The 24766-nt window shown below is 41.6% G+C and overlaps 2 protein-coding genes across 39 annotated transcripts in view; one reads left to right on the top strand and one right to left on the bottom strand.

The window, feature by feature from the left end:
- Window positions 1-2120, bottom strand: part of CEP170 (centrosomal protein 170) — a 125288-nt gene extending 123168 nt beyond the window's left edge. For 7 of the 15 annotated variants that reach the window (XM_023247409.2, XM_006942628.5, XM_045049304.1 and 4 more), the window contains exon 1: window positions 1885-2117. The gene's annotated coding sequence lies outside the window, so the exon portion shown is untranslated. Of the gene's footprint in view, window positions 1-1472; window positions 1601-1884 lie in introns of those variants that run through there. The other 8 variants (XM_045049302.1, XM_023247412.2, XM_023247414.2 and 5 more) reach the window with 4 other exon arrangements.
- A 174-nt stretch (window positions 2121-2294) lies between these two features.
- Window positions 2295-24766, top strand: part of SDCCAG8 (SHH signaling and ciliogenesis regulator SDCCAG8) — a 246891-nt gene continuing 224419 nt past the window's right edge. For 15 of the 24 annotated variants that reach the window (XM_019821505.3, XM_011290841.4, XM_019821498.3 and 12 more), the window contains exons 1-4: window positions 2689-3076; window positions 14510-14668; window positions 15833-15918; window positions 18779-18892. In XM_019821505.3, coding sequence (XP_019677064.3) covers window positions 2830-3076; window positions 14510-14668; window positions 15833-15918; window positions 18779-18892 — 606 coding nt within the window. In that variant the 5' untranslated portion in view covers window positions 2689-2829. Of the gene's footprint in view, window positions 3077-14509; window positions 14669-15832; window positions 15919-18778; window positions 18893-24766 lie in introns of all 24 variants that reach the window. The other 9 variants (XM_045049307.1, XM_023247417.2, XM_045049306.1 and 6 more) reach the window with 6 other exon arrangements.

Here is a 24766-nt window from a genome sequence, read left to right as displayed (position 1 = left end):
CTCACGCTATCAACTAATACTGAATGTTAGGAAATGCTATTAAAATGTGGTTACTAACAAGTAGTAGGGAAAAGCTTCCAAGAGTTTGTTTTTATGAAAACCCCCTGGTAGGGCATCTTTCCTTACATCATAAGTTAACTTATAAAACTAAAGCTCCACTTCAGCAGAATTACTATTTTTACATCACGAAGAAAAGGACAAGATTAATACAAACTAGGGTATCAATGAACTTGATCGTCAAAGACAACTCAAGGAGCTGTAGAGAAGCCTTCCACAAATTTTCACAGGGTAGGCAGACTAAGGCACAAAACTGAAAGAGCACTCTGCAGGCACAGATCTTGGTTTGGCTCTGCCCTTTCCAAGCAGTTAGGCTTGGACAGACAAATCAGCGAACTTCCCAAGTTTTAGGGTCCTCCTCTGTGTCAAGTGCACTTAGATTGAGTTTTAAAACATCAAAATTCTACCGTATCTACGAAGTTAGGAAGGATGAAAAACAGCCCTGGTTTTAGTTTTTCAAAAATAACGGCAGAAAAATACAAAATTATTTGTCCCTTGCAATGTAGTATTTCCAGAGCTGAATTACTAAATTCCTGAAGCATGTCCAGCTAGGGTTGTATCACTGAAGATTTACATAGAGTACTCACAATGTAAGTCTCTCCTCTCCCATTATTCCTCCACCTGCTCCTCCCCATCCTGCTTCATTCTTTCTTCCCCTGGTTTTAACGCCACAAACGGTTGTAAGCATTGAAAGCTTAAGATCAAATCATTTTAAAAGATGCATTTTCAATCACCTATCATCTGCCTCACTACATGTTTCCCAAACGAGTGAATTTTCATTAAGGGAATAAAAGTATTTATAAACAAAATCAGGAACAGAAAGGTAGCAGGCCTATTTTTTGTCTTGACTGCTCAAAAAACAAAACGGAAAGATGAAGCCTCATCTATTCCCTTAGGAACGTGAATGCGTTACCCACCCATCGAAAAAACAATTCTGCTGGTTCATTTCCCTGATACACAACAGCCTCGTCGTCAGGCCCTTTCTAAGTCCACTCTTCCTCGCCAGCTGGTAATTTTATATTTATCACCTTGGCAATGCTTGGACAGGCACCGTCCCTGTCTTCCAGGGGCTTATATTCTTCAGACAAATAAAACTCTGCTAAACACCATCCCTCCCCCCCCCCCAAAAAAAAAACCCAGAGTTTTTATAACTTGGGATACAAATCCCACGTCTTCCCGCCCTGTGTTATGCATAAAATGACGGGAAGCATACCCAAACCCCACATTTGAATCTTAGGACAATGAAGCCGACAGGAAGCCACTCTCTCCTCCCCCGGGTTTACTACAGAGCCAGAGCCAGCGCGGGTGCAGTCGCCTGGCAGGGTGCGTGACTCCACGTCTTCCACGCCCTCCAGCCGCGTCCGGAGGGCTCCTCGCCTGACCTCCCCCAAACCGCCCCACATCGCCAGACCAACCTCACAGAAAGGGCCGGCACTGTTAGCTGCTCGGATCGGGGCGGGGGAAAAAATCCCTGCCCCGGCGGCAGCACAGCCATTCCCTCCGATGCTCCGCCCGCACCCCTAGCAAACTGCTACGGCGCAGGGGGGAGGGCTGCACAAAGCCGAGAGAGGGCTGAAAACGATTCAAGACGTCCTCGGGAAGAGGCGGCGGCCGCGGGCCCGGAGGGACGGCGGGTGGGGCTGGGGGCAGGGTGGGGGAGGGGAGGGGAAGGGAGGGGGTGGCGGCGCCGTGCGGAGCCGCGGGGAAGCAACCCCGGCCGCCGCGGGCCGCGCCCCGAGCCCCCCGCTGCACACCCCGGAGGATGTGGGGAAGCGGCGGCGGCGGCATCGGCAGCGCCTCAGCCGAGCCGCTGAGCGCATCACTTACCCCTCACCGCTGAGAGAGGGACCGGACGGGGGAGGCGGGGCGCGTCGCGTCCCGTGAGTCTCTCGCACGCCGTCCTCCCCCCACCCCGTCGTCGTCGTCGCCGCTGTCGTCGTCGTCGCTGCCGCTGCGGTCGAGTTCCCGGCCCTGAGCTCCGCTGGGCAATAACGTTATTCCACACACGCCCCACACATAGCGGTAACGGCGGAGAGCGGCCGCCCAGTGCGCAGGCGCCTGGGGAAAGGGCGAGGAGCCCGGCCCTATCCCCTCCTCCGGCCGTCCCAACGATCTCTTACTGCGCAGGCGCCAAACGCAGACAATGAAAAGGGGCTGTGTGGAGGGTCTCACCCAAAGGCTTCTCCAGCTGCCTACTGCGCAGGCGTGCTCCAAAAAACCCAGCTTGAACAATGAAGAGGACCCTGGTGTAAGGCCGGGACCGCAACTAAAAAGGACTACAGTTCCCAGAGGGCAGTGCGCCAACTCCAAGTGGAGGTCGGGTTGCGGGGCATGCTAGGAATTGTAGTGTCAGCCGCTTTCACAATCTAGGCTGTTTCGAAGATATAAAGCTTCTTTTTCTTGAGAATGTATTTGGCCATTTTGGCAGATGTCGCGGCTGAAGGGTGTAGAACTTGTTATTTGTGTCCTTGAGAAATTTCAGGGACCAACTGCAAGCCAGCAAATTTAGAAGACTCAAGACCTTCAGTGAGCTCTTTCTGTCGATTGGGTGGTCCAAACAGCAGGATGGGATAAAGGCAGGACTGAGCCAGGCTGGGCTACAAAAAAAGGGCGGAGCCTCCAGGCAGTCTCTTGGCAACCGGATCTGGCTGCCAAACCGCCAAACCAGGAGGCGCAATGACCTCTGGGAATTGTAGTTCAGTTGGAAGGGCCTTTTAGGAGCCTCGTGACTGCAGGCCCGCAGTCTGCGGACTACAACTCCCGAAATCAACCATGAGGGCGAATGGGTGGGAAGGGCCCCCAGCGAGCTCCGACCGGGATTCCATGCTCCCCAGTGACAGCAGCGGCAGGAAGCTGGCGGGTGCTACTCCGGCGCCAAGGCCTCTGGTTCCCCGAAGGGCGACATCGGACATTTCCCTACGTAACTCCCATCTCTGGGCCCCGAGTCTGTGCATGGCGAAGTCCCCGGAGAACTCTACCCTGGAGGAGATTCTAGGGCAGTATCAACGGAGTCTCCGGGGTGAGTTGCGCCGAACCTCTGCGCCCTAGCCCCTTGGTACCAGGCCCTACTGGGCGGGAGCTGACCCAGGTTCCTTTCCTGACACCTTGGATTGGCCCCAGCCAATATGCAGAGGAAGATGGATGTTGCTGTGATCCTTGAGGGAAGATGAAGTCGTTTGTGTGTGTTTTTACAGTTAAGCAGTGTTGTTTCCCTTGATTCCCATAGTTACCTGGACCAACTCCCTGAGCTTGACTTAGCATCTTTCTCACGCAAGTCCAGCAGAACCTCTTGGGTGGCTCTATTCCAAACTTGCCCAGTTCCCATGCTTTGCTCTTTAATCCAGTAAATTCCTTATTCACATTTTTTACACATTCCAACTGTAGTGCAATGGGTTGAATGTGATTTTTCGGACCAAGAAAAAGGAAATACTAACTATTTTAATCAGAACAGTTTCTGTTTAGTGGTCTAAACTATTTACATACATCAAGTCATTTAAAACTTAACAACTTGATGAATACCCCTCTTTTACACATGGGGAAATCTAGGTGCAAAGAGATTAAGTTCGTCCAAAGTCCACATAACTGGTTAGTGGCTAAGTCAGATATTAAATTCAGTCAAGACTGACTCCCGTAAAAGCCTTTTTTTTTTCTTTATTAATCATTGCACAATTACTATTACTGAAACCTTGCTTAGTTAATTCAGGTTTTCTTAGTATGGTACCCTGTGAGTGAGTCTATAGAAATGATGTTCTTACTTGTAGATAGCTCTATCATCATGGACATCATATATGCCATCTGGAAACCTCAGTTCTGTTATTTTAAAGTAGAAGTTATGCTATTGTCTACAGGGTTATTGTGAGGAGCAAATGAAATAATCCACATAAAGCAGTGATTTTCAGCCTTTTTCTTTTTTACTGTTACACAGATACGACATATACATGTAAAAGTTTCATTGAAGAATATTCTACTAAATGTAATACATTCCACTTATTCTTTTGCATTTTCTTAACACTCTAGGCCATGACCAATAGTTTTAAAAAGTTAAAGTGTTTAGAACAATGAGTCATTTAACAATTCAGTGCCTGCTATGTGTAAGGCATACTAGCGATGGGGATACAATAAAGAAGTAGACAGAGTCCCTGTCCCCATGGAGCCTCTGGATTAGTGGGAGGAAAAAACAATAAATAAAATAATGACAGATTACTATGACAGAGAATAAGGGTAAAAATCACTGCTTGGCACATAAGCACTCATTAAATGTCAGCTGCTATTTATAATTGGGACTTGCAGCAAAGTGAAGATTTTTCGAAGAGACTAGAAAGTTTACCTTCTAGTAACTCTAGATTTTGTAAGGGTTATTATGTATTGTTTCCATCTGTCAACGTGTTACAAACTGTCAATATTCTTCATGCTCAAACTGCGTGAGTTAAATAATTGGTCTTGATGAATGTTTTCATCAGCCTACTGGTATTTCAAGAGCTGTTAGATACAGAAATAACTACTTTTAACTTCTCATTTGAAAGCAAGAAAAGTACTGTGCACAATGATAATGAGTGATTTTTTGAGGTTGGTGAAAACAATTTGTTTTCTGTTATAAGTTTCTGCTAATGCTGCTCTTCCTCTTGCCTTATTTTCAACCTTTATGTAAGCATCGGGGGCTTAATTTTAGGCATTTTAATGCAATAAAGTTAATTTCAAACTAATACTGCTTTCAGTAATTATATAGAGTGGGGAGTTTTCATTCAAAGATGATACATTTAGAGATAAATTATAAATGTAGTGTGATAGTAAAGAACATTTATAATCAGAAGCAAACATAAAGAAGAGAAAAAAGTTAAAGGGTTTTTTTTAAGTGATGGTTTTAACAACAAATCAGGAAATGGATCCTGAAATTTTTCCTGGGTTTTCATAACTTATTTTATTATTTATTTAGTAGCGTTTTAACTTGTTTGTTTATTTGGTTTATATAACAGCTTATGGGGGCACCTGAGTGTCTCAGACAGTTAAGTATCCGACTCGATTTTGGCTCAAGTCATCATCTCACAGCCCTGTGTTGGGCTCTCTGCTGACAGCACAGTGCCTACTTGGGATTCTCTCTCTCTGTCTCTTTCTGCCCCCACCCCCAAAATAAATAAACTTAAAAAAAATTATAGCACATGGAAGGAAACAACCAATCCTGAGTTAAAACACATATAGAAGTTCTTTGCTTCACACATATAAAAATTTGTGCTTCTGAATAAACAAAGTATAGTGGCATTATTTTACACATGGAACTTCATTATTTTCAGTGTTTGTGCTTAATAACTTGAGAATTCTGTTACTATACAATCAGATAAAAGGTAATTTTAAGTACTTCTGTCTTATTTTGTTTTGGTTTTCTTGCTTTGTCTTTGTTTATCTGCTATTATGTCCCCAAAATGTTTTGCCTTGTTTGTGCTTAAAGAAAGGCTCATAAGCATTCTTGGTCCTTCCTCACATGTTATTTCTCTTATTCCTAAATAATTGTACATGTAATCGTTATTAATATCCATTCAATTATATTCAGCCAGGAAGTAGCCATATAAAAACGCAAAATGCTTTCACAATTTTCTATGATAATCCCTCATTTTCATAGCTTGTCCTCAGTTCTTTGCTTTAAATGTAATTTTAGGGACTATTATAGTATATTAAGAATTTGAAGTTCTCATTTGAAAGGCAGAGTCAACCTGCTTTGTTTCTTATGAATCTTGAGTGGGATTCTTGCCTGTCCTTGACCTGTGATCTTAGAGCAGCCATGGAAGGAGGGAACCTGTTTGCAGACTCCACACTCCCCTCATCCTTTTCTTTAGGCTTCCCAGATGTGACCCCTCTTTATCCTCTCTAAAGGGATCTCTGGCTTTGGCTTGTCTGTCTGTGCCCCTGCTGCAAGAAGTTAGAGACATTTAGTGACTGTCCTTCAAAGCAAGCATTCTGACAGAAAAGCTAGAAGGCCTCATTGCCCCTCAGATCTGTAATATGATTGCTTCACAGTAGGTGATCTGAAAGTCTCCAGAGTGGGGAAAAGGGGACATATCCCATGTACCCTGAGAATCACAGAACTTAATGTGGAAGTGAAAGTGACTTGGGAGGTCACCTGGCAGTATGGCTAGGTGTTCATCCCCTTTGTGGTTAATATAGGCAGCTAGCATTCAAGACCTACAGAAGGACTGAGGATTGTCTTGGGAACTGCGGAGAGTAGCATATAGCTCTTCTCTCGTTGAAATCTGATTGAAATCTCTCATTGTACAAGGCCACAAGGATATAAAATAACTAGTACGTAGCCAAGAAAGGGTCAGAAAAACCAATTTAACAGGGAATCCAGGCTGTTTTCAGTCCTGTACCCTGAATGTAGTGCTATGGTAATAGAAAGAAGGAGAGAACTTGTTAGAAGAGCAGTGTCCCAGCCTTAATAACACAATGATGTCTCGTCCATTGCTGCAGTGTTAGCTGTGGGTACAGTTGTGTCAACAGCACTGCGTTCATGACTCACCTATTCACGTAGGTCCTGACCACCTTTGGTTAGGTGAGCATAAAGAAATATGGAACAAACTTGAACTGTGACAAGAATACAACATTTTCCATATTTTAGCCATTAACCAGCATTTTAGATACTGGTTCCTCATTTTCTTTCAACATGTTGGCATTCTGGGCTCTAGATTGAATTTGTGTAAGAGTATAGTGGAGTCAGAGGAGAATGTGGAAGCAGGAGCCGGGTCACTGAAATCTTACTATGGTTTTGCCAATAACTATCGGTGTCACCTGAGGCAGTCAGTAAACTGTTCTTGGATTCCTGTTTCCTCATCAGTAAAGTGAAACATTTGGACGAGGTGGCAGGTGACAAAATGTGTGATGGCCTCTGTGGAAGACACTAGGGAATGGTGAGGCTTATGGCCAAATTGGGCAGCTTACGCTTTTTTCTAAAAACATTGGAATTTCTTTCCTCTTCTCCCTTCCACACTGCGCTGGCCAAGCAGAACACATCTGAGAGCCGGTTCCTCCTCCAGGCACTTCTCTCAGACCCCTGGGTTTCTAACATCCCTTCCATCAACACTGATTGGCCCCATGCGCACGATAAAAGGTTATGTGTCTCTCTTATAAAAATGAGAGCTAGAGTGGAACTAGGCCCATAGAACATGAGAAGTTGAATATGGGAAGAAAATACATAATTTGAGGGGGAGGGTGATTCTTTTCTCTGTAAATTGATCTAGTTTGAGAAAACTGAAGATAATGTTGATATTCTATGTTTTACTTATATGTATGATTGGCACATCTCCACAGATTCTATAATTTTTTTTTTTTCCTTCCAGGGAAGGGCTCACATCTGTAGAAGGCCTGTGTTAATCTTAACTTGCCAATACTTTGGTCACTGAATTAGCCAGCTGTGATATCATCTGGACCTTGCACAAACTTAACATGTGTGGAACTTAAGTCAAGTTCTTCCTTTCCTCAGCTTTACTCATGAAACTTATATTTCTTCTTTTTGTTTTTGCTTTTCTTAACTGTTTTCTGAATATTTTTATATTCTTTGCCATGTATGCTGTATATACGCTGTCTCGCTCCCTCTCTCTCTCTCTCTGTCTCTCCACAGCTAGCGTTTGATTATTTGTTTGCTTTACTATCAGCCTCATTGAGACCAATGTAATAAAGGCCCCAGAAACATTCATTACAAATGGAAAAATTATTTTGGTATTTCACTGCAGACTGAAACAGCTCTCTTTTGTCAAAATTAGAGGCATGGAATGGTTTGGCTATTATTAAGTAAGGATTGGTAATGCAAATGAAATTTGTAAACATTTGAGTTTCTTTTTGGGGCTGATAAAATTTAAATTAAATGTATTCATTTTTTTGTTTTATGTGCTCTAATGGCTTTTCTTAATACTTTTAACTTTTTTTTTTTAATTTTTTTTTTCAACGTTTATTTGTTTTTGGGACAGAGAGAGACAGAGCATGAACGGGGGAGGGGCAGAGAGAGAGGGAGACACAGAATCGGAAACAGGCTCCAGGCTCTGAGCCATCAGCCCAGAGCCTGACGCGGGGCTCGAACTCACGGACCGCGAGATCGTGACCTGGCTGAAGTCGGATGCTTAACCGACTGCGCCACCCAGGCGCCCCAATACTTTTAACTTTTATGACCATTTCTTCTACCAGAATAACAAAAGCCAGTATCTCATCCATACTACTGATGAGATAAAATAGGCAAAAGACGGGACTTAGCAGCCAAAAAAGAAAAGCCAGCAAAAACCTGTGTTACAAGTAAAGAATCATCCCTGGAATTATCTAGAACCAAAACAGTGCTGAGCGTTATGAAATTGTACGGGCATTTTCACATGCTCTTGGTCAGAAAAAGAGATTAAGTTACTCTCAAACTATTGAGAAACTGAGAATAATTATATTTTCTCTTGGGATGTTTACAAACTTATGCTCTGATCACTTCCCCAGTGTGTGCTGAGGTTTTCTACCTTTTCATTTAGTGATAGTCCTGTCAAGGTCAAAAGGTAGAGAAAGTAGCTTGAAATGTACTTGTGTACTTGCCAAAGCAACCTTGATGGGGAGGAGGGTCTTCTTCAAAGCCCACTAGAATATTTACAGGAATGATCACCCAAGGTGGCTCTGAAAAGTGGCTCTGAGGTGTAACTATTGCTTCATGTGTTAAATCTTGAAACAATATGAAGCTAAAATACGAATTTCAAGTTCTCAGTTGTAGTAGGTATAACGCTTTCTCCTGACACCTGGGTCAGAGGTGCCCCATCGTGGCTGTGATAGGTTGTGGGTCGTGCACTGTCCACCACCACTACTGTGGCTGAATTGCTCACTGTCCTGCCCATTTTTCATTAACAGGTGACTGTAGTTACCATGTCGTAATGTGGGAAGTCTCTCCTTGGAACTGAACAGTGGCTATCCTGTTTTATTGCTCTAAACCACTGGTTCTCAACCAGGGGTGATTTTTTCCACCCAGGGGACATTTGGTAATGGATGGAGACATTTTTGGTTGTCACACCTGGTGGTGGTTGGGGGTTAATTTCGGCTGGCAGCTGGTGGGTAGAGGCCAGGGAGACTGCTAAGTATGCACAACACAGGCCCTTACAACAGAGAGTTATCAGGTGCAGACGTCAGAAGTGCCGGGTTGAGATACTGTGACCTAGAAGTAGCAAGGCCTTGCTCTTAGCCTTTGTTCCTCGAGAATCATTCTTTTTTTTTTTAATTTTTTAACATTTATTTATTTTTGAGAGAGAGAGATGGAGTGAGAGTAGAGAAGGGATAGAGAGAGAGGGAGACACAGAATCCGAAGCAGGCTCCAGGCTCTGAGCTGTCTGCACAGAGCCTGATGCGGGGCTCAAACTCACAAACTGTGAGATTGTGACCTGAGCTGAAGTCGGACGCTCAACCGACTGAGCCACCCAGGTGCCCCAAGAGTCATTCTTTTTTTTTTTTTAACGTTTATTTATTTTTGAGACAGAGACAGAGCATGAATGGGGGAGGGTCAGAGAGAGGGAGACTCTCTCTGGTGGAAAGTGATGGGTGCATAAATCCTCCCAGGTGGTGCCCCAAATCATACCTGGCATATCCCCCATTATGTAGATAGCCAGTCTCCTTGATTTGCCAACATCCACACATCCTTCATGATCTTCCAGACACTGCTTTCTTAAGATGCTGACATTCTTATTCAGATTATCTTTCACTCCCGGTGCCAACCGTTTCACATTTTTCAGCTATTAGAGTCTTTTATGACAGTATTTTCTTTTTGATCTTGTAGTTTCTGGGTACTTCTTTTAATCCCTTTCACTATCATAATTGCCATTTCCAGATCTGGCTCTGCCTGACTTTGGATTATGCTGTTCTTATCTTGGTTGCCCTACCTGTCAGTCCCCAGGTGAACAGTGACCACAATCTTCTGAGCCAGCTGAGGTCCAGTCAAGGGTGGACAGACAGATGTATCTCTTATCTCGATGTGGTTTCGTTTTTCTGCTTGTCTGCCCTGGTCTGAGCTTGTTTAGAGGAGTGCAGTGCATCTCAAGTCCCAGGAAGCTCTGGTCTGTTGCATGGTTTCTGAGAGACAGCTGGGCACTACCCAGGGTGCGGTCCCCCCTCCCTGTCACTGGAGTACTTCTTGTTCACATCTCCCTGTGCAAATGGATAAGGCAGACATTAATAATTCATGGTGGGTCTACAAGTGATGATCCTTCCTAGCCTGGGACTCCTTTGTCTTGGTGAAGACACCTTGGTGAAGAGGGACCTGATGGTGAGCTGGGAGGGAACTGGATTACTAGAATGATGAAGACAGACTGAAATTGGCCAACAGTCAGCAGCTCATTCACTTTCGGGTCTCTTTGTACAGATTGATGTTTGGACAGTGCACCCCCAGAAATACTATTTACTTACCTTTATGTTCACGTGACTCTGTAGGACTCAGAGGTCCTGTTTGTGTTTGTCTTCATAATTAAGTTTATTTTCAATGCATGGCTGGTGCGTTGAAATCAGGATGCAGCGTGAAATACTCTTCCTGTCCTCTCTGGAGAGAAGAGGAAAGGAGTATTCTTTCTGTCTCTCGGTTATAGATAGATAAAGTTGTGCCCAATAGTAATGGGACAGGAAGTGATAACTGGCACCTCCTGTCTAATGTGGTGGGTAGCAGATAACTGCATGTGGGGAGTAGTGTTCCTTGTAAGGATTCTGGGGCCTTCAGTTACACTGGTTCCAGCGGAAAAGCAATAGGGTTTCATTTGTTTTAAGTCATCTAAGCATTATTCTTCCTCAGGACTGACTCGGTTTGTCTGTTACACTGTATAATTATCATTGCTGTGTATATATTGAAGAGCATTTCACATGTTTTGAAATGTAGTATTGAAATGACTTAAAACTGTCACCTCCTTAGTTTCAGTTTTAGGATGCAGTTCTTGCTAATTCCTTCTCTTCCTCTCTGATCCTAATAATTGAAGTCAGTAATTGCAAAACAAACAAACAAACACAAAAAAAAAAAAACCACAAAAAAACCCAAACCGTCTTTTGGATATCACTTTTCTTCAGGATAGTTATTGGTTTCAGTATCTCACTATTTCACTAATAACTATTTTCATAGCATAATTTTAACATGTAGTCTTTGAATATTATAAATTCTAAAAGATTAAAGAAGAAAATTGGGAAAGGGATTAAAAGAGCTCATGAAACTCTGCTGCCCTTATAATCTGATTATAAGAACTCTACGTATAGAGTTTCAACTGCAAAATTGTTCCAGATTTCCTTTCTTTTTCCTAATGTAGCTTATTAGTTTTTAGTCATATTATGTATAAATAAATAATTACTCTTTATCATAGAAGTGAAATCATTTCTTAGCTCCACAGAGCACACTTTTCTTTGAGGGGTCGGGGAGGGGCAGAGAGAAAGGGAGAAAGAATCTTAAGCAGGCTCCACGCTCAGCACAGAGCCTGACGTGAGGCTCAATCCCATGACCCTGGGATCATTACCTGAGCCGCAATCAGGATTTGAATGCTTAACCGACTGAGCCACCCACATGCCCCTGACAGAGCACACTTTTAGTGTTAGTCAGACTCTGTTTCCTTTCTAATGGATGCAGTAAAGATAAGTACTTTATTCATAGATTCCATGTGTAAATCTAAAGCTCTGTGAACTAAATTTCTTATCAAGTAACACTTTGGTTTTCCGTTTCCATTAACAAGTCTCTTTAGAAAATCCGAAGTTATGGGAAAACTATTGCTACTTCTTATTTTGCTAAAACTAGTAATGTGTCTTATCTAGGCTTTTCTTAAACTCATGATGAGTAAGAGGAAGCCAGGCTCAGTATTTAGCACCGATGGCCTGTCACAGAAAGGTCTGTGCAGAAATAGGATTGGTGTGTGGAGAGAAACATAGAGATAAATGCAGTGAGTCTCTTGTGTAGTTAATAATAAAATTTCATTGTTGAACCCTGACCTGAAAGACCTGTTTTCTTTAGTTTAATCAAGAAATAAAATGAGTTCCTCTAAGAGAAGAACCTATATTAGCTATTTTGTAACAACAGAGTGTATTTTTTTTCCTCTTTTTCTGTTCTAAACTTTGAAATCAATGAGCTTGGAGAAAATAAAATCTGTTTTTCAAGGTCCTGCAGAATATGTTTGTAAATATATTTTCATCCATGGCTGGTAATGAAAAGATAGTTGTTTTGTTGCTCTCTTAGAGTTCACATATAGGTGGCAAAGATTAGGAGCTTTTCTGCTGAGGCCACAAGAAGAAACAGATCTAAGTTGTCAAAGAAGAGCCTAGATCGGAAGAGTAAGAATGTCATTGACCATCATTGTTATGAGTTGCTCCTTCTTAGGGAACGTACCATCTCCTCTAAGGATCTGGTTTTTTTTTTTTCAATGTACTTAAGTTTTTTAAGTTTATTTATTTATTTTTGAGAGTATGCACCAGAGACCATGAGTAGGGGAGGGGCAGAGAGAGGGAGAGAGAGAATCCCAAGCACACTCCGTTCTCACAAACTGGGAGAACCCGAGCCGGAATCAAGAGTCGGATGCTTAACTGACTGAGCCACCAAGGTGCTCCTCTCCTCCGAAGACCTTGAGGATTGTTTAGATGCAATCTATCTGAAATAGATAATAGATGTAGGTGAATTTGCATGGGAATCCATCTTTTTCTAACATAAATTTTCATATTAGATATATGTAGATGTTTGGTAAATCAATGAGTGAATTAAAAAATAATTTTCAAATACAAATGTCAGAATATGAAAATGGTGACAGAAATCGGGGTCCCAGCTCTAACGTACAAGGAACACTTTTTGTTACAGTTAAAGGTTTCTAGATTGGAACCAGTGAATTGAATCATAAGAGATTAGCAGAAACAACAAGTTTAAATGGAGAAAGCACATGGACCTTAATTAGTGAAATTGCCAATCGATTGCCTGGTTCTCCAGTTGTTCTACTGTAAAAATATCCATAAAGTAGGGTAGGATTATTATTAATGCCATCACTAGTGTCATTAATATGGGTCTTTGAAAAAAATTTTTTTAATGTTTATTTTTGAGACAGAGAGAGCGCGTGTGTGAGCGAGCGGGGGAGGGGCAGAGAGAGAGGGAGACCCAGAATCCAAAGCAGGCTCCAGGCTCTGTGCTGACAGCACAGAACCTGATGTGGGGCTCAAACCCACAAACTGTGAGATCATGACCTGAGCTGAAGTTGGACGCCTAACCAACTGAGCCACCCAGGCACCCCAGTATAGGTCTGTTTTCAATGTAAGTCTTGGATCCTTTGCTGAAAATGCTTTCGGGTAGGTATTTCACTGCCTAATTACTTTAGTTACCTGTTGCTGAGTAGCAAACCACTGTAAGGCCTGATGGCTGGCAGCAACAACTGGAGGCGTTTGGGTTATCTCTCGGATCTGTGGGTTGACTGGACTCAGCTGGGCATTTCTTCTGGTCTCTTTTGTGCCATTGCAGTTACATGGCCTCTGGGGCTGGAGTCATCTAGAGGCCCTGCTGGGGTCAGCAGGTCAGGCTCCTCTCCTTCCCTGTATAGTCTCAGAGCCTCTCCTTTCCACATGGCCTCTCCACAATCTCTCCATCAGGCAGACTTCCTACTTAGTGGCTTACGGATTCCAAGTGGGAGGAAACAGAAGCTACCAGACATTTCAGAAATGAAGCCTGGTCTGGCCTTGTGTAACTTCTGAATTCCATTGGCAAGTGCAGGTCACTGACTTACTCTGTTACAGCCTGGAGGGGCAAGGGCATGAGGCTAGATTTGTGGGAGGCTATTTGTAGAGATGAACTACTACAGTAATATGTCTTCAGATACTTTGTTTCAGACTGTAATGTTAAGTATGTGCTAATGAGCTGAAGCTTCAATTCTAGGGGTGTTGAGGTTCACTAAGCGAGACTTTCCGCAAGTATGTGGTCAGCAAGCAGGGCAGAAGAAGGACTGTACTGCAGAGGCTGGTACTATGAGCACATCACCTATTTCAGTCTTGACCAAAACGCGGCCGGGTAGTCAACTGTCTCCTGTTTGGGGAGGGACATCTGGCTCACAGGGAAACTGGGCTTCCCTGGGCAGGAACTAGGTGTGGAGTCCCTCTTGCCGGTTCTGCCCACCCACCCCAGTGTCTCCAGGAGGGGAGGGGGGAGCACTTTCTGGGGTGGGGTTAGTGCTTGGAGGGTGGGGAAGAGCTCTCTCCCATTATCCTCTTTGGCGATAGAGCTATACTTAGTGAATATCCACCACCGAGATGTCAGGGACCTTAGAGATCATCAGGTCTAACCTCTGACCCATGAACTTCATCTCTATCTTCCTCTAGCACTGTCTTCAGCAGGCTAGAAACAACACTCTGCTTTTTTTCCATGAAGTATGACAAACAATTGCTTCTTTAGAAACCGTCTTTTTGGGTAAGTGTGCATGGTGGCATGCAGACTTCCCAGGCCCTGATTCTCACCTGGCTGTTGTTGCAGAACGTGCAAATAGAAGCATTCACCAACTGAAATGTGCCCTGAGAGAAGGTGATGTCACTGTTGGAGAAGATGCTGCGGGTCCCAGTGTGGAAAATGAGGAAAATGAGGAAAATGAGGACGCTGGGACCGCCTGGCATGAACTGCGACACAGCCATGCCGGTGAGTGTGGATGGATAACAGCCCTGGTCTGAATGACACACAGAGAATATTCTACATCCGGTACAGTAAGAACTCCAGTCCATCCTCTGCTCTACTGCTAGGCTTTTCTTCCTCAGACACAAACCAACTACTATAATCCTCTTGCTTAATATTTTGTTAATGTTTGTTTATTTTTGAGGCAGAGTGCCAGTGGGGAAGGGCAGAGAGAGAGGGAGACACAGAATCCGAAGTAGGCTCCAGGCTCTGAGCTGTCAGCGCTGAGCCTGATGCGGGGCTCAAACCCACAAACTGTGAGATCATGACCTGAGCCGAAGTCAGACACTTAACTGACTGAGCCATGCAGGCGCTCCTTAATATTTTTCCTTTGACTTCGTGATGCCTATAGGCTGAAGTCCCAATTCCTTTGTGTGTCTTAGCAATATTTTCTTAAGAGGCTCCAACATACCTCTTCAGCCTCATTTTTCTGTCCTCCTCCCAGCCACCCATCTTGCAAGGCATGTTCTAGTGCATACCAACCTACTGGCCCTGCTTCTATGCTCTTGCATATGCCACGCCCTCCAAGTGGGATTTTTCAGACCCTTTTCTGCTTGGTAATCTTCTGTTCATCCTTCACAGTGTTAGCTCCTCCATAAAAACAGGCACGATTGGGGCGCCGGGGTGGCTCAGTCGGTTGAGTGTCCAGCTTCGGTTCAGGTCATGATCTCGTGGTTCGTGGGTTCGAGCCCCAAGTCGGGCTCTGTACCGACAGCTCAGAGCCTGGAGCCTGCTTCAGATTCTGTGTCCCCCTCTCTCTCCGCCCCACCCCTGCTTGTGCTCTGTCTCTCTCTGTCTTTCAAAAATGGATAAACGTAAAAACAAATTAAAAAAAAAAAAACAGGCATGATTAGGCGCTTCCTCTTCTTACAGCACTACGTGTAGCTGCTGCTCTACATGTGAACTTACTATATCGTCTTATATCTGTCAGTGGATCTCTCTTGCTCGGTGGATTCTTAGCTCTTAAGTGGTAGAGATTTTCTCATGTTTGCCTTCGGATCCCCAGTCCATGGCACAGTTCTTGATGCCTATAGCATGTTTAAACAATATTTGTTACGTGGATGGAAGCATGGATGGGTGATGATAAGCCCCTGCAGTAAGGCTGATGAAACCATTGTGTTTGCTCTCCAGTTAATCAGCTCAAAGCTTTGTTGCGCCAACAAGCAACTAAGGAAAGTGAGGTGTCTCCATCAAGAAGGCGAAAAGTGTCCCCTCTGGTAAGTATCAACGTCTGCAACCTGACAGGAGCATTGTCTCTGTGTTTTAACTCCACAATGTCGTTTCAGTAGTACATTTTGTCGATAGATTCTGAGCAAAACATTCTAATAATGTAAAGCATTGAAAGGAATTATCTTTCGTCTGATTATTTTGGCTGAAGAGGAGGCAGAGGGAATCCTGAGTTTTAAATCTATTGTGTGCTTGAAACATGTAAGTGAGGAAACAGTTTGGAAAATTTACTTTGCAGCTGTTAGCAAATATAAAAAAGGAACAATATATGGAAAAGAATTGCCTTTTCCATAGGCTTCCATTGCCTTTTCAACAGGCTCCTATTGATATCCTATCATTTTTAGAATTTACTTAATTGTATATCTAGCTGTCCTTTGTAATATTTGTCTATTTTGAATGTCAAAGCCAAAGTATGCAATCTTATTCTGCATTTTTAATTCATGCATTAAAATACATGGTTATAAAATTGCACAAAATGAGAAGCTATATTCTATTTTTGTTTGAAGTTGTTTTTTATTGCTATTGCTTTAGCAGAGTGAATTATTCCTGATTGAGGCAGTATGATACACTAAAGCCTGGGATAGATGCGAGGGAGGGAGAGGATTTGGCCAGATTTAAATGGCCAAAATAACAGTCTAGCCTTTAGGTGTATCTAAGGCCTACTGTGTACTTTCTAGAAGGATATTGTGTCTCCCAGGGTTTCTGTAACAATAAGATAAGAGTATATATACTTAAAATTCTTTATGAACCTGTGAAGTGTGACACAAATAGAACATGTCATAGTAGCAATAACTACCTTGCATTTTCAGTGTGTGTGACAGATACCAAGGCTATTTGCTAGAAACCATGGAGACACGTCACTTTCTCTACTCACAGCCGAAATGTCATAACCGTACCCCTATATTAACACTTCATTCCAGCCTGACACATACCTTCCTGCTTAATTCCCACTCTGGAGAAATGTACTACATATGCCTATTCAATATTTACGGCTCTCAATCATAATTTTAATACAACATTTCACCATTAAGTAAATGTATTACTGTTACCACCTAGCTTCTAGAATGCTCTTAAGTAGGGTGGAGTACTTTCAAGTCTAGTAGATGAAGTTGCTGTATCTGTTGAATGCTCAGACACGCTGATTAGCATTTTAAAGCTACAAAGCAGCAGCAGGATTGAACCTGGAGAGTGGGAGGAGCCTCATCAAGAGTATCATCAGAGCAGTATGTGCAGCATGTACGTTACAGATGCACAGGTCTGTGTACATGGAGCCACGTGGAAGGATACAGCTCACGTTCGGAATGTATACAGCCCACATGGAACGATTACAAGCCACAGTAATAATAAGCAGCTTTTGAAGGTTTAGATCCACTTTTATATGTGAAGTTTATTCATCTATTTGGAGAGAGGCAGAGAGAGTGCGAGCGGGGGTAGGGACAGAGAAAGAGGGAGAATCCCAAGTAGGCTCTGCATGGTCAGCGCAGAGCCCAGTGAGGGGCTCAAACTCACGAAACCGTGAGATCATGATCTGGGCCGGAATCAAGAGTTGGACGTTTAACCGACTGAGCCCCCCAGGTGCCCCTAGATGCACTTTCATAGCCCGTATGCCATACTGGTAATAAGGGGCTGTATGGACAGTGAAATTGAGACACGGTTGAGAAGGATTTTATGGCTTATATTTTTGAAATGTGGATATCCAGACTATAATAAATCCCTCAAAATGTATACAGATGATTTTATTTTCCACAGAGTATTAGCTTATGTTTTTTTTGTTTGTTTTGTTTTGTTTTTACACAGACTGTCCTTTATGTGCCCAGAGTGATATTTAATTCTTATTTGCCATATTCTGGACCCATTTCTATTAATATACCTTTATTATAAAGAATTGCTTTCTATTCACAACAGATCATCCATTTAATTAAAGTTATTTTGATTTTTAAATTTCTTAAATGTTCCAAGAAGCAAAACTCTACTTAATTATTCTGCCGTGAGAGCTGGTACTTTGTTGTCGTCAGGAATTTCTACCAGACTGAGAAATAGTGACTGGGTGTCTGATCTCAAGCTTTCTCTGGGTTCATCTATCTGGTTGACACTCATTTTCCCTTCCTGACCTCTTCTTTTCTTTACAAAATGTCATGGAATGATAAACGATTCTAGAAACCATTCTACAATCATTTTAGGAGAAAGTAGGATATAGATGCTATTAAAGTCAATTCAGGAATGCTGCAGGAGGACGCAGGAAGTCTCTTCCCTGGACTCCCGGTGCAAGGGAACGCTTGAGTTTTCTCCAGTGTCTGCTTTAGCACTCTAGTCTTGGAGGCTCTGTGCCCCAGACCAGCAGGGTCTCCAATGGCCTTGAGTCAAGACTCAGAAACCACGCTTGGCTAATGTACTCCTTTGTAGAATTTTACCTCATTGACCCACCTGGCGGCAAATGCTTGCCTGAAGAATCCTTTCTTCTGGCAACTGTTCAGTTTTAGGCAGCAGTGCTCTTGCATGGCAGTTTCTTGAAGGGAATTGTCCTTTTATCTCAGCATTACTGAGCGGGACGTCCCATTTCCAGATGGCTCTAATGGGCAGTTTATCCCAAGCCAATTAGACTAGTCCAGCATTCTTCCACTTGCCACTCTTTTTGTAACCACTTCCACTTTCCATCTTCAACACATCATATTGGTATCCTTGAATCTTATCTATGTGAAATTTATAGGATAGAGAAATGAACACTATTGGCCACATTGTGATCTCCTCGATGTTTATATGACATCAGTACTAAGTTGAGTATGGAGGCAGTATTACCTGAGTCTCTGCTAAATCCAAACATGCTTAGTTTTTGTTTGTTTCTTGCCTTAGCGGGCGTCAGAAGATGAGGAAGCCAACGTGCCTACCATCCACAATCTTGTTCCGATCATCAATGACCAGTCTCAGTACATTCATCATTTAGAGGCAGAAGTCAAGTTCTGCAAGGTAAGTTTCTCATTAAAAATTTAAATGTAACTACATTAAAGTTTATATTAATGATACCTTATGTGAAAATTTGCTATTATTCATCTTTATGTGTATTGCGATACATTTGACAGTTATCACCCTTCCATGATTGAGGAGGCTGATGTGTTACAGGAGCTTCCCAAGCCGGGGAATGATACTCCTGACCATGCCATTTATGATTGCTTAATTCCCCAGCTCATAACTATGTCTGATATTTTGATAATATGCTCTCACGTTTCAGAGTTTTTGCTTTCCACCCCATGTTCTTTAGCCCAGCTGATGGCACATGCTTTGGGACAGTACAACCTGTTGGTCATCTTCCCACCTTGTCAGCCTACTGAGCACTGGTGCAGAAGCAGGAACTATAAACTGCAGACCGAGTCTATTCCATTGTCAGGGTGAAGGTTCTTCCCTTAGCTTTGAATAAGGATGGCTCGTGGTCGTACTGATAGCAATGATTGAGAAACCAAATGTGTCCACTACGGCTTGAAACACCAGATGGTTCTATTGCTCAACTGTATGCAGTTTAGTAATGTCACTAATGCCATTGGAGCTTTCCTGCCTTTCCAAACTAGGTTAGCATTTTAGTTTTTCTTTTTTTTTTTATTCATTACCAATGCATCTTGTATTATATATATATTTTTTAAATGTTTATTTATTTACTTTGAGAGAGAGAGAGTGCACCAGCATTGGGGACAGGCAGACAGAGAGGAGAGAGAGAGAGAGAGAGAGAGAGAGAGAGAGAGAGAGAGAGAATGAGAGAATGAGAATCCCAAGCAGGCTCCATGCTGTCAGTGCAGAGCCTGGTGCAGGGCTCAGTCTCACAAACCGTGAGATCATGACCTGAGCCAAAATCAAGAGCCAGATGCTTAACCGACTGAGCCATCCAGGAGCCCCTCGTGTATTATTTTTTTTACATTCTGGTTACTCTTCCAAGATGCAAGTTGATATGTGCCTTCAGAAACCTTTAAACATTTCATTGTCTTGACTTTAGAAAGACGTTCCTGATTTTAGCAGATACAGTCATCATTGCACAGTGTTCTTGGATTACCAGAAAGGCTAAAATAATGTCCTAGGACTCATTCCAGTAATAAGCTCCTGTTAATCACTCAGATGCTGTGGGTAAAACTTAAAAATATTGTAGTGGAGATAAAACTTCATCTCTACCCTCTTAGAGTTTACAGCTGGGACTTAGACTTAAATTAACATAAGGCAGATTAACAGGATGAATGAAAGTATACACATTTGTTTTTATTGTTATTGAAGTATAACTGACATACAATATTATATTATTTTCAGGTGTACAACATATTGATTGAATACTTCCATATATTCAGTGCTCAACACAATAAGTGTAGTGACCATCTGTCACAATAAAACATTATTATAATATTATTGACTGTATTCTTTGAGCTATACTTTTCATATCTGTGGCTTACTTATTTTATAACTGAAAGTTTATACCTCTTAATTCCCATTATCTACTTCATTCATCCCCCTACCCACCTCTCCTCTGACAACCACCTCTCTGTATTTAAGAGGCTGTTGGTTTGTTTCTTTATTTTGTTTTTTAGATTCCGTGTATAAGTGAAATCATATGGTATTTGTCTTCCTCTGTCTGATTTATTTCACTTAGCATGATACCCTCTAGGTCCATCCATGTTGTCACAAATGCAAGATATCATTCTTTTTTATGGCTAAGTAATATTTTATGGCTAAGTAATATATATATATACGTATATATATGTGTGTGTATGTATACATGCATATGTATGTATACACACACACACACACACACACACACAGCCTGCACATCTTCTTTATCCATTCATATATCAATGCACACACTTGGTTGCTTCCATATCTTGGCTATTGTAAATACTGCTGCAGTAAACAGAGATGTGCATATATCTTTTTGGATTTGTGTTAGTTTTGGGGGCAGATACCCAGCAGTGAAATTACTGGATCATATGGTATTTCTAATATTAATGTTTTGAGGAATCTCCATGCTGTCTTCCACAGTGACTACACCAATTTACATTCCCACCAACAGTGCATGAAGGTTCCTGCTTCTTCACATCCTCATCAACACTTGTTGATTCTTGTCTCTTTTTTTTTTTTTAATTTTTTTTTTTAATGTTTATTTATTTTTGAGACAGAGAGAGACAGAGCATGAACGGGGGAGGGTGAGAGAGAGGGAGACACAGAATCTGAAACAGGCTCCAGGCTCTGAGCTGTCAGCACAGAGCCCGACGCGGGGCTCAAACTCACGGACTGTGAGATCATGACCTGAGCCAAAGTCGGCCGCTCAACCAACTGAGCCACCCAGGCGCCCCAATTCTTGTCTCTTTGATACTAGCCATTCTGACTGGTGTGAGGTGATATCTCATTATGGTTTTGATTTTTTTCCCCCCTGATGATCAGTGATGTTGAGCATCATTTCATGTGTCTATTGGCCATCTGTATGTCTTTGGAGAAATGTCTATTCAGGCCCTCTGCCTATTTTTAAATCAGGTTATTTATTTTGATGTTGAGTAGTGTAAGTTCTTTATAAATTTTGGATATTAACCACTTACCAGATATATCATTTGCACATCTCTAGGTTTCCATTCTCTAGGTTTCCTTTTTGTTTTGTTGGTAATTTCCTTTGCTGTGCAAAAGCTTTTTATTTTGGTGTAGTCCCAATAGTTTATTTTTGCTTTTGTTTCCCTTGCCTGAGGAGACATATCCATAAACGTGTTGCTAATAAAAGAGATGACTGCCTATGTTTTATTTTTTAGAAATTTTATGGTTTAAGGTTTCACATTCAGGTATTTAATCCATTTTGAGTTTATTTTTGTGTATGGTATAGGAATGTGGTCCATTTTCATTTTTTTTCATGTAGCTGTCCAGTTTTCCTAACACCATTTATTGACAAGACGTCATTTCCCTGTTGTATATTCTTGCCTCTTTTGTCATAGATTAAGTGACCGTATAGGTGTGTTTATTTCTGGGCTCTCTATTCTGTTCCATTGTTCTATGTGTCTGTTTTTGTGCCAGTACCATACTATTTTGACTACTGTAGCTTTGTAGAACTTCTTGAAATCTGGGATTGTGATACCTCCAGCTTTGTTCTTCTTTCTCAAGATTACTTTGGCAATGCGGGGTCTTTTGTGGTTCTGTACAAATGTTAGGATTATTTATTCTAGTTCTGTGGAAAATGATATTAGTATTTTGATAGAGATTGCTTTGAATATGTAGGTTGCCTTAGGTAGCATGGACATTTTAACGATATTTATTCTTCAAATCCATGAGCATGGTATAGCTTTTCTATTTGTATCTTTTTCAGTTTCTTTTATCAGTGTCTTATAGTTTTCAGAGTATAGATCTTTCATCTCCTTGGTTTAACTTATTTCTAGGTATTTTATTCCTTTTGGTGCAATTGTAAATGGGATTGTTTCAATAGAAGTTTTATGTAACATGGGAGACCTCATAAGGAAATGATGTCTGAAAGAAATGGCAAAACCTAAATGCTTTTATACGTTGAACAAAGAGAGGCAGTGTGGAAACATAACTAAAATATATGGGGAGGTTAAAGGAAGATGAGTTATTTTTATGAGGTCTGTTTGCACAGATGCCTCTCAGCCTCCACTCCCTGTCTCTGGTGATAAGAATGTTTCTTTCCTCCTGATACGGGGAGGCCATCTTTCACATGGGAGTTTTATCTCCTGCTTTCAGGAAAAAAAGGGGAAGTCAGAGCACTCTTTTTGTATTTGCTGTTTTTCAAGTGTCTTTAGCTCAAAATAATTCTTATTCCAAACTGGCATATTTTGGGGTGGCAGATTTTGCCACCCTTTCAATATAAATTGTAATAAATTTACCATCTGGTCAAGAAGAGAGTACTAATGTCTATGAGCACCATAGCAACACTACAGAGAGTATAATGTAGTCTGTATTCTGTAATATAAACTGTAATTATAATAAGAGTAGAAAGGTACTAAAAGCTGGAGTTTTGGGAGATATTTTTCTGGGAGAGAGCAATCTTAAAAGAGTAAGATCATTTAGATCAGCAGAAGTGGGGTGAAAGAGTTCCATAGAGAGAACAGCAACACTGAAAGGATATACTCAGGATGAATAGGGTTTATTTATGGGGGCCATGAGGCATCTATTCTAAATTTCTGCAGTAGAGGATTCTGTTAGAAATTATTAAAACTATGCTGAGCTGGGAAAATGGAAGATTACAAAAGCCTTGAAAGGTAGACGGAGTACGCTTTTGGTATGTTTTAACAAGAGAGTAACAGAATAAAAGTAACATTTAAGGGCTTAGAGATATTTTATTAATTTTTAAAATTTTTTATTTAATAATAATTAATTTTTATATCCTTTTTAAATGTATTTTTTAAAGATTTTATGTATTTTCTTTTTATTTTTTTAATTTTATTTTAAGTAAACTCCATGCCACACTTGGGGCTTGAATACACAACCAAGAGATCAAGACTCATAAGCTCTACCAACTGAGCCAGACAGGGACCCCTAAGTTTTTACTTAAATTCTAGTTAGTTAACATATAGTGTATTAGTTTCAGGTGTACAATATTGTGATTCAACCCTTCCATACAATACCCAGTGCTCATCACAAGTGTACTCGTTAATCCTCATCACCTATCTAACCCATCCCTCCCTCCCCGCACTGACCTCCTCTCTCTCTGGTAACCATCAGTTTGTTCAGTATAGCTAAGAATCTGTTTCTTGGTTTGCCTCTCTTTTTTTTTTCCTTTGCTCATTTTTTTTGTTCTTAACTTCCACATATGAGTGAAATCATATGGTATTTGTCTTTCTCTGAGTGACTTATTTCCCATAGCATAATACTCTGTAGCCATAGCATAATACTCTGTAGCTCCATCCATGTCATTGCAAATGGCAAGATTTCAATCTTTTTTATGGCTGGGTAATATTCCATCATGTATCTATACCATGCATTTATCCATCCATCTGTCGATGGACACTTGGGCTCTTTGTATAATTTGGCTCTTGTAGATAATGCTTCTATAGACTTTGGGGTGCATGTATCCATTTGAATTGGTATTTTTGTATTCTTTGTATAAATAGTTACTAATGCAACTGCTGGAACTAGGGTAGTTCTATATTTAACTTTTTGAGGAACCTCCATTCTGTTTTCCAAAGTGGCTACACCAGTTACATTCCCCCCAACAGTGCAAGAGCGTTCCCCTTTCTCCACATCCTCGCCAACATCTGTTGTATCTTGTGTTGCTGATTTTAGCCACTCTGACAGGTGTGAGGTGACATGTCATTGTAGTTCTGTATTGTAGCTTTGATGTGTATTTCCTTGATGGTCAGTGATATTAAGCATATTTTCATGTGTCTGTTGGCCATCTGTGTGTCTTCTTTGGAAAAATATCTGTTCATGTCTTCTGCCCATTTCTAATTGGATTATTTGTTTTTTGAGTATTGAGTTTTATAAGTTCTTTATATATTTTGGATACTACCCCTGTATCAGATGTCATTTGCAGACATCTTCTCCCATTACATAGGTTGCCTTTTAGTTTTGTTGATTGTTTCTCTCACTGTGCAGAAGCTTTTTATTTTGATAAAGTCCCAATAGTTTATTTTGCGTTTGTTTTCCTTGCCTGAAGAGGCATATCTAGAAAGAAGTTGCTATGGCCAGCGTCAAAGAGGTTACTGCCTATGTTCTCCTCTAGGATTTTTTTTTATCAGTTTCACGTCTCACATTTGGATATTTAATAATCCATTTTGAATTTATTTTTGTGTTTGGTGTAAGAAAGTGGACCAGTTTCATTCTTTTGCATGTTGCTGCCCAGTTTTCCCAACACCATTCGTTGAAGAGACTGTCTTT

The sequence above is a fragment of the Felis catus genome, chromosome F1 (assembly GCF_018350175.1).
Source record: "Felis catus isolate Fca126 chromosome F1, F.catus_Fca126_mat1.0, whole genome shotgun sequence".
Taxonomy (NCBI): Eukaryota; Metazoa; Chordata; class Mammalia; order Carnivora; family Felidae; genus Felis; species Felis catus.
The sequence above is the reverse complement of the archived record's forward strand: the minus strand, read 5'-3'. Positions and strand labels throughout refer to the sequence as shown.